General features: G+C 32.0%; 1 protein-coding gene across 3 annotated transcripts; it reads left to right on the top strand.

The window, feature by feature from the left end:
- The first annotated feature begins 1813 nt into the window (after positions 1 to 1813).
- On the top strand, positions 1814 to 6065 carry LOC140837002 (glucan endo-1,3-beta-glucosidase 6-like). 3 transcript variants are annotated; one of them, XM_073202944.1, is made up of 7 exons: positions 1814 to 1930; positions 2133 to 2233; positions 2778 to 2838; positions 2948 to 3007; positions 3595 to 3657; positions 4318 to 4591; positions 4807 to 6065. In XM_073202944.1, the coding sequence occupies exons 2-7, from the start codon at positions 2183 to 2185 to the stop codon at positions 5921 to 5923; spliced, it is 1626 nt and encodes a 541-aa protein (XP_073059045.1). In that variant the 5' UTR covers positions 1814 to 1930; positions 2133 to 2182; the 3' UTR covers positions 5924 to 6065. The 3 variants fall into 3 exon arrangements, with proteins under 3 accessions (XP_073059045.1, XP_073059048.1, XP_073059047.1); XM_073202946.1 differs by lacking the exon at positions 1814 to 1930 and adding an exon at positions 1950 to 1967; XM_073202947.1 differs by lacking the exons at positions 1814 to 1930; positions 2948 to 3007 and having other exon boundaries at positions 1937 to 2233.
- The last annotated feature ends 3530 nt before the right edge of the window (positions 6066 to 9595 follow it).

Below are 9595 nucleotides of genomic sequence, written 5' to 3'. Positions count from 1 at the left end.
TTCCAATAACTTGTGTCTTTTTAAAATTTTAGTATTTTTCATCAGAATATTGATGTAACACGAACCACGTTATATTTTTTAGAATCATGTTATTATTTTTCGATATTACGTCATTGTTGTGGTTGATGAGATGATCGAAAATGAAATAACTGAACAGATGTATGCATTTCAGTTTCCTGCATTGGATAGCCTTGCACGTAAGCTTCTTATATTAAATAGTCAAGTACAAGACCTTATTTATTTATAAGCATTCGATTTTTTATTTTATTTTTAAAATGTTAGACTTCTTTTATAAAATTTTGGCTGACTATTTCCAACGAAAAATATATATCAATAATTAAATTGCTTCGAGGAACTTCTCGAGATATTTTGAGCGATTCAAATATGAAAGATCGATCGAGAGTTGAAAACAATGAATTCTTGTGAAACAAAATTAAACTCAGAGGTATGCATAAAAATATTTGTCTCAAATATCAATGACAGTTTTCGGGAAAGTTATCTCGATCCGATTGGACTATCTTTAGGAATCCTTCGACTGCTTTCAATTTCAATGATCTTCAAAGTCTTCGATTCTACGGTTTTCATGGATTTAATACATATGGTTATGTTTATGGTGTTCTGTAAATGCATCAAACACTTGATCAGAGTTCGAAACCTACCGTCTCGAGTTATATGAAATCATGTGATATATCCTAAAGTTACGAAACACATTACTTTACTCATAAGATGAGATGATAAATTGAAAAAATATAATATATATTTTTTTTACTTGTAATTATTGTAAAAATTGAGTCAAATATGAGATAGCGGAAAGATGTAGAATCTTATATTTAACACCAGATTTCTTTTTACTAAAATGTAGTTTAACAATTATCTAAAAAGAATCTATACAGTCGGTATAGTCTCATTTTAAATTTTATTAAAGTAAGATTTGTAAATGGTTTAAAAAAAGATTATAGATTTTTTCTTAAAAATTTTACAAATTTGTTAATAAAAAATCTATAAATCAATTGTTTAAAACAGTTGCAAATCCTACTTAAAACAATTACAGGGTAGCTATAATTCAAAAATTTTACATCATATTTTCTAATAATGGTAATATATTATTTTTCATACTATTACTATTATATATTATATTTAAAGTTTAGTTTTATATCTTGATAAAGTTTCAAAAAAAATCTTAAAATAAAAAAAAATACAAAACATCTGAAAATCCAATCCATTGAAAATTGATCCAATTTATAAGCCCAACCCGAACCACATTGTTGATCAGACGGATATTTTTAGAGCACCGAAATATGTTTAACAGATATGATACGTGAGAGCGTCTCATATAAGTTTTTGTCCTCTTGAAAAACTAAACAATCAACCTAAGAGTAGGTCTCTTATGGAACGATCTCACGAAACTTTATCTGTGAGACGTGTCAACTTTACCGATATTCACAATAAAAAGTAATATTTTTAGCATAAAAAATAATATTTTTTCATGGATGACCCAAATAAGAGATCTATCTCACAAAATACGACCCGTGAAACTATCTTACACGAATTTTTGCCTCAACCTTTATATTCTTTTTAGTCTTATTAGTTATTATAATGAATTTCAAGTAATACATGATAAAACTCCAACCATAACACTGCATAAGAATAGATAATCCGTCGATGATTTACAACTCATATGAGAGCAAACAAGATCTAAAGTTTAAAACGGAATCTTACTTGAACAAAGAACTTTTATATATTAGTTCGATATAACGTCAATCTGAGATGTCCCAATTGATTTGATTACAGCATAAAAAAACTAGTCTCCTGGAAAATATAAAATAAACCTTAAAACTCATAGAAAAATATGATCTTGGCTAAAAAGGCGAGAAAAAAACAAGAAGGAAAGGAGGATGTCCTAAACTCAGATGCCCCCACATTTCAAAAGGTTCGAATTTGAGCGGATTCTCATCTGAAAACTTAATGTGACTCTTTACACCTCAGTTCTCCTCTCTCTAAAACCTCTGCAACTTCCAATCTTTAATGCAGTACTTGCTACTTTCTTTACTCTCTTACCAGCTCCTCGAATATATTGTAGTGAAGATGGAGAAGATTTATTTTCAAGCCTGATTTTTGCTTTGTTTTTCTAGTTTATTTTGTTGGTCAAGAAAATAGAGTTCAAATTAAAGATCTGATTCAGATGTTTCCTTCCTTTGATTTTTACTCTCTGCCCTTCTTCATATTCTTTCTGGTAAGTTATCCTTTTAACCCTTTTTGTCCTTTCCTTTTTCAGAAGCTGATATAGTAAGGAGTGGGAGGGGAAGAAGCATTCTTTTTCCTTATTTGATGTGTTTGGCAGGCTTAGTTCTTAATAAAATGGTATCTTTTTGACTGCTGAAATTGATTAAATTTGGCCGAGTTTCTAAATTTTGCCTTTGCCCAGTACGCCCGATCATTTCTTTGGTTAGACTCTATTTATAGGATGGTGTTTAAAAGCTTAATTGCCCCTAATGTTAGGTTATCTCATTATAATTGCAAAAGTGGGAAAAAATGAAAAATGTTTTGCTCAAAGTACAATAGATGACCTTTTGGTCCCGCTGTTTGTTTTAGGAGACTGATTTTGTTCAATAATCTGACTTAAGTTGCGGCTTTTAGAAAGGTTTCCAATTTGGAAGCCATTTGATTTTTGTATTGTTCTTGTTTTACCGTTTGTTGTCAATAATTTATGTGGAGAGAGCTTTGTTATGGGAATATTGATGAAAATGTACTGATTCATGCTGTGATGTCATCCTCAGCTGATAGGGGCTCAGTTGAATGGATTCAGTCCAATCTTGGGCGAGTCCGTTGTTGATAATGGTACTTACATATATCCATTGTTTTTCTGCAATTTGTTAATCTTCGAAGGGATTATACTATGAGCATTTTCTTGCTGCTTTTTTTAATCAATAATCTCTAACTTTTACAGATGTTAATCATCACATATCATTTAACCCAAACAAAATTAATGATTTTGGTCTCACGGCAGGTACTTGCCCTTGTATCAGGATCATCCTTGAAATTACCGAACTTAATCTTGTTTTGAGTTCGTATCATAAACAGTTGATTTAAATTTGATTTTGTTCATGAAACTGGTTGTTCGCGCTGTTCATTTAGTCAAGATTCACCCTTTACTTATCTTTTATGATTCGGTTATCTTTTGTGCTATAGGAATTACACTCATTATGATAATTATTTTACCAGAAGCTTCTTCTTTTCTTGGAGTTCATGTTTTTCTGTTGCAACTTAATGCAGAGATGATAGTTTTTTTATTTTGTGAGAAACAACCATGGAACATGTCAAAACAAAATTGATGTCCAGAGAAGAGAGTATATTCAATGAGAAATAATGAACTAAGAAATTTGATTCATTGAACTTGAAACTGAGACAAAAAATTTAGAAGGCAGGTATGTTTGTAAGTTATGAGTTTTCTGTGATTGGTAATTGTTTTCTGTTCACGACAAGCATTCAGGTATTAATTTTATTCTTTACTATTTCTGGAGATTCTCTCTTAACTCGTTGGAATTGGCTTTCCTTATCCTCCGTTTTTCCATTTTTGTCCTCGTATGTGTACAGATGCTGGGAACAGAGAATCATTTAGCTCATTCAAAATGACAACTGAAAGGCAAAATGTGGCAGGTCTGTGCCTTAGATATGTCTCCCTGAGAATCTTGTCTGATAATTTATGTTATATCTCTTGTTTGGTGTTGCCAATGCCTTGTACTGTTCTCTTATGTAGGACTACTGGCTTTTTTTTACCAGTTACGTCTAGTTGTTAACAGGCATCTACTAGAAGATGAAAATTGTAGTTGGTTGCTTATGAAATTGAGAGATCTGTTTAAAATTCCCCAAAAGTTCAATGATAGAGATGTGTATTTTTAGCGGAGTTGGATTCACGAATTTATTTTTCGTGCTCTAGTTAACACCCGTTCCCATACTTGTACCAGTACTATTATTGCATCATGCAAGAGACTTCTTGATAACTACCTTAGCGTGTCGTATTTATAAAAAAACTTTCAGCTAGAAGTATATAAAGGGATAAGAATGTTGAATAAAAATTATATTTATAAGATTGTGATATTGCTTATAACATTATGATTGCACATCCCATTAGACTGAGGTGCTAGTGCTCATCATTGCTGTTTATTTTGAACCTAGTTTAAAGCTACTTTCGGGAGGTTGGAGAAACCGTAGTCAGAGTGCTTCAAATTTTCAATTGATTTAAACAGTTTTATTCATTGGGTGTCGTTTGGGGTCCTCTTCAAGTGCTCTTACAGTATTACTTTTAATGCCTTCCAGTGGGTGGGATTGGTGCCAACTGGGGCTCACAAACGTCTCATAATTTGCCACCTGATATAGTGGTGAGGATGCTACGAGAGAACGGTATTCAAAAAGTAAAGCTTTTTGATGCTGATTACGATACTTTACAAGCATTGGGCAAGTCTGGGATCGAAGTTATGGTTGGAATACCAAATGACATGCTTTCATCTTTTGCTTCGAGCGCGAAGGCTGCTGAAAAATGGGTATCTGAGAATGTTTCCCATCATATAACCACAAACAATGTCATCATCAGGTCATTTGATAACCTGGTTCATTTTTGTATCGAGTCTTGAATCCGTTCTTTAATGAAAGATACATAGATCATCTTTTTGCAACTATGGCTTACTATGCATATCTTTTCTCATGCTTGTACGGTTCACACTTTGCATGCTAGATGTCACATTTGTAAAATTATTTGAGTTTGATCATATTTTATTTTATGCAAACGGCCTTCAAATTGATTTACAGATACGTTGCTGTTGGGAATGAGCCTTTCTTGGCGACATATAATGGAAGCTTTCTTAGAACGACTTTCCCAGCTCTAAAAAATGTTCAAGAAGCGCTGAATAAAGCACGGCTTAGCAACCAAGTAAAGGTCACTGTTCCCCTCAATGCCGATGTCTATTCAACCTCAACCACCTACCCTTCAGGAGGGGATTTTCGGGCTGATATCCACGATTTTATGATCCAAATCGTGCAGTTTTTGAGTGATAATGGAGCACCATTTACAGTCAACATCTACCCATTCATTAGCCTTTACACAGACTCAAACTTCCCAGTTGAGTACGCCTTTTTTGATGGAAACGCTACCCCCTTGAATGATGGTGGTATGTCTTATTACAACATGTTTGATGCAAACCACGATACCCTTGTCTGGGCATTACAGAAGAATGGTTTTGGGAATTTGCCCATAATTGTTGGTGAAATCGGTTGGCCTACAGATGGTGATCGAAATGCTAACCTACAGTATGCCCAACGATTCAACCAAGGCTTCATGACTCATATATCAGGTGGAAAAGGAACCCCGATGAGACCTAGTCCAATTAATGCATACCTATTCAGTTTGATCGATGAGGATGAAAAAAGCATCGACCCTGGAAATTTTGAGCGTCATTGGGGTATTTTTGGGTTTGATGGCCAACCGAAGTACTCTCTCAACCTTGGCACCACAAATTCAGGCTTGATCCCAGCCAGAAATGTCACTTATTTGGAGAATAAATGGTGCATATTGAAGTCAAATGCAAAACTTGAGGATCCCCAGATCGCTCCTAGTGTGAGCTATGCATGCTCGCTTGCGGACTGCACGAGCCTCGGTTATCAAACTTCTTGCGGCAATTTGGATTCTGCGGGTAATATTTCATATGCCTTCAACAGTTACTACCAGAAGAACAATCAGCTTGATGAGGCCTGCAAGTTCTCCGGTCTTGGGACAGTTACCAAAGTCAATCCGTCTACCGGGAGTTGCCAGTTTAAGGTTATGATCCATCCATATTTCGGTGGCGCTCAACAAATATCAGGCTATATTCGGATGTCAACATTAGCTCTGGTTCTTGGTTTAACCGCCTTTTTGTTGTGTGATTTGTGATCTTCCCGTATGTTTTTTGGAAGACCTTTGTTACGCTGTAGGTGAACACTTTGTAATTTATTTGTGTGATTGTGTATCCATCCACAACTCTCATTTTTCTCAGTTTTATATTGTTTTAAAACAATATAAAGTTGCATCTCGATTAATGAATTTCAAATGTATTTTCGTTGTTTTAGAATTAAGATCATAAAATTCAAATTAAATAATGGTTTTTTTTGGATTGATGAATTTCAAATCCATAGATTTCAAATGTATTTTTGTAGTTTAGAGAAAGAAGATAATAATCTTCAAATCCACGAATTTTATGTTCATATAATGTTTTACTTAGTAACTAAGGATTTCAAATTGCTCAATAATGGATGTATTTGAAATTCATTTTATTTTATGTTACAATTGTATAAATAAGTAAGTTATGAATTTAATAATTCATTTATTATTTTATTGTTTACAATAAAAATATAATCGAAATCCTTAGAAAATGAACATTTTGTACTCTCATACGTGGCTTTCATATATTATTATTTTTAGCTCCAAACTCTAAGTCGAGTTTTTTTAGTGATCATTTTATACATATTTGATTTTATTATTCAATTATATGCATTTGTATTATCTTTAAAATAGTGATTTAATTCAAAATTTTGTTATAAGTATAAAACAATATGAATGCATATTATGATTAATGGGCCTCTTATTAAAGTTAGATTCATGTCCAAACTCCCGGCCCATCCCTAACACAAGTAGAGGGCCCATGACAGACCCAGTTATTATTTTATAAATACCAGGGGCTACGCCAGGACACCCTCTCTGCCCCTTCTAACGATTTTATTCGTGATTTCAGAATCACGACAAATTCAAAGCTTGCGTCTGGACTAGTGACACTTATTAGAATCAGATCTTAAATTTTCACTAGAGGAGAGGGGATGGGAGGCGGTGGTTGGTAGAGGGGAGACGAGGGAAAGGTATCGATCCCCTTTGTCATATCTCATATCTAAAATGCATTTAATTACTTCTGACTTAAAAGTTTTAATATGCAACAGATACAACACATAAATTTAAACATTCAAAAGTATAAAACATTTATTAAAATAGGTCATTAAACATTACATGTATAAACACATCACTATTTTCTGATAGATTTTAAATATACCAACATCCTCTTATTTAAATTCCAAGTATTAAACTATCTTTGCCTAATTTCTGTCAAAAAAAAAAAAAAACTATCTTTGCCTAACATCAGTCTTTGTCATTCTAAGATTTGAATCCGAAATATTTATATCTCCTCATGCCATTTTAATTAAACTGTCTTAATATACAATATTTTCCAAACCAAAAAATGGTAAAAATTAACATATATAAGTCTTCCACCTAATAAAATATTGAAATCCACTTATAATTGACCTAATATATATACCTTTAAAAGTGAATATGATCTCAAAAAAAGTCGACTGAGTACTTTTTACGTTGTTCCATTCTATGTTCTGTGGCTTCTATTTACTTCTGTTTTGTCGGTTTTGCTTCGTGCTTGTTTCTTTGGGTCTTTGACCGCATTATTACTATTTAATTTGTTATTATTGGTGGAAGAAAACTCATTTGATTAGGCAATCAAACTGGCATGCAATACCAAAGCAAGAAGAAATAATTTTAAGAATACAGAGTGCGTTTAGATAAAATAAACAAATGTCGCATGTCGTCGGGGACGACAATTATATAACATTGGATGTATTTTAGTCAGAAAGTAGAGTGGCAAAATCATATTGTCTGTATGTTGGTTTGTTTAAATCTTTGGTTATTTAAGTTGTTTTGGGATGTGAGTGTAAATTGGCAAACTGACTGAGAAAAATAGTTAATGGTAAGATAAAAAAATTAAGTGTTAGGATCGAACGTTTACTATTAGGTCAAAAATTATAGTTGTTAGTCGAAAAACAACTTTATTTTCTCATACTTGTGATAACTCAGAGTGTACCTATTTAGGTGCTGATGGGGCGGGTTATTAGGCTCATAAATCCGGAGAGCTAGCTGTTTGTCTATTTGTTAGTGTTGTATCATCTCATTTAGAAATAAGTCTTATAATTTTCCTACTGTCGACATTGTTCCCAGCAAAGACTGTATTGTCCGTTAAAATCTAATGTCACTCTTTTACGACCCACGAAGCCAATCAGGTCCATTGGAACACAACATCATCATTAGCTTGATGTACGAGAACTTCTCACCTCCTAGAGGTCACCAATTTCGGTTCTATTCTCACTCATACATATTTAACTCGACATCCTGATTATCGATTGAGACTCCAAATATGAGGATAACGTATAAATATTTTTAGGCAAAACCAACTAGCCAAAGTTTATATAAACATTAATGCTCTCCGGAGGCGTATAGCTAACAGTTATTTAGTATTTGTATTTATTTTACAACAATTGTTAACTTATATTATAAAAATTTATTGTATCTCATCATAAACTCATTTAGATATTCATTTTTTTACCCGGGCAAGATTGGTACTACAAAAACATAGGAAAATTGATGTTTAATCATATAATAATCTAAGTTTGGAACAAAGTACGGGTACAGAATGAAATATCCCAACTTATGGCATAATATTGTGATTTAATGTAAAAAAGCAATATTTATTGCTTTCATATTTTAAATTTATTGGAGATTAAGCTCAAAGTTTTATTTCTAAAAAATTACACTTAGAGACGTGAAAGCATTACTAACCTTGATAAATTTAAACCTAGAATTTTGCGGCCAATAATAAGAAAAAATTATGATTTTAATCATGTAATTTGTCTTTTTTTTATAATTTCGGTCATCTATATTATCATATTTAAGTTTTAGTTTAAGTATATATCTTTTGATTTCTAACCATTTTAATTCATGTTTTCAAATAAGTGTTGCCTCAAATAAAGAACTAAAGCTATGAGGAAAAAAATTAGCGACGGTTAATATTGAAATTTAACAATATATAAGATTATAATCATAAAAGACAAATATAATATATAAGATTAGGTCTCTTGTGAGACGGTCTCACGAGTTTTTATCTGTTAGACGAGTCAACACTATCGATATGCACAATAAAAAGTAATATTTTTTTTCATGGATGACCAAAATAAGATATATGTCTCACAAAATACAACTCGTGAGACCGTCTAACACAGTTTTTGTCAATATATAACTACATTTGTAATTTTTCAGCAATAAATAATTCATATCAATAAATTATATCTTCATGAAAATTACCACAAATTTAATTTTTTTTTAAATATTAAACTCGAGCATATTGTCCTTCCATTAATTAACCAACCAAATAGACCCATGAAACTTTTCATGCAAATTACTTATTTTAATAATGCATCGTACTAATGTTTAATGGTTTCATCTTTTTAATGATTATATTTAGTCAGTGTGAATAAAAAAATGAATTATTTGAGTTCTCTTTATTTGTGACAAATGACAAAGTAAACCTACTCCATCGAGATGTTCCAATATATGTACGTAGAATTGCCCGTCTATTGAGGTATACTTTGCATGCTTTCCACACAATTAACTTTTGAACAAAATATTTTATTTATTCAATCATACATTGATTAAGTTTTTAACTTACGTGTTGATGTTCGATTTTATCAAGCTTATTATAAGTAATTATTTAAGTAATAAATATCGAGATCATTTAAA

The sequence above is a fragment of the Primulina eburnea genome, chromosome 7, assembly GCF_022965805.1.
Source record: "Primulina eburnea isolate SZY01 chromosome 7, ASM2296580v1, whole genome shotgun sequence".
Classification (NCBI taxonomy): Eukaryota; Viridiplantae; Streptophyta; class Magnoliopsida; order Lamiales; family Gesneriaceae; genus Primulina; species Primulina eburnea.
This window is presented reverse-complemented; position numbering and strand designations above follow the sequence as displayed.

What these genes read in the sequence shown, in the direction of transcription:
- LOC140837002 (XM_073202944.1), top strand. Translation starts at nt 2,183, where the DNA reads ATGTTTCCTTCCTTTGATTTTTACTCTCTGCCCTTCTTCATATTCTTT. An exon ending in TGATTTTGGTCTCACGGCAG is followed by an intron (nt 3,008 to 3,594) that starts GTACTTGCCCTT and finishes GTATGTGTACAG; the next exon opens with ATGCTGGGAACAGAGAATCA. An exon ending in TGAAAGGCAAAATGTGGCAG is followed by an intron (nt 3,658 to 4,317) that starts GTCTGTGCCTTA and finishes AATGCCTTCCAG; the next exon opens with TGGGTGGGATTGGTGCCAAC.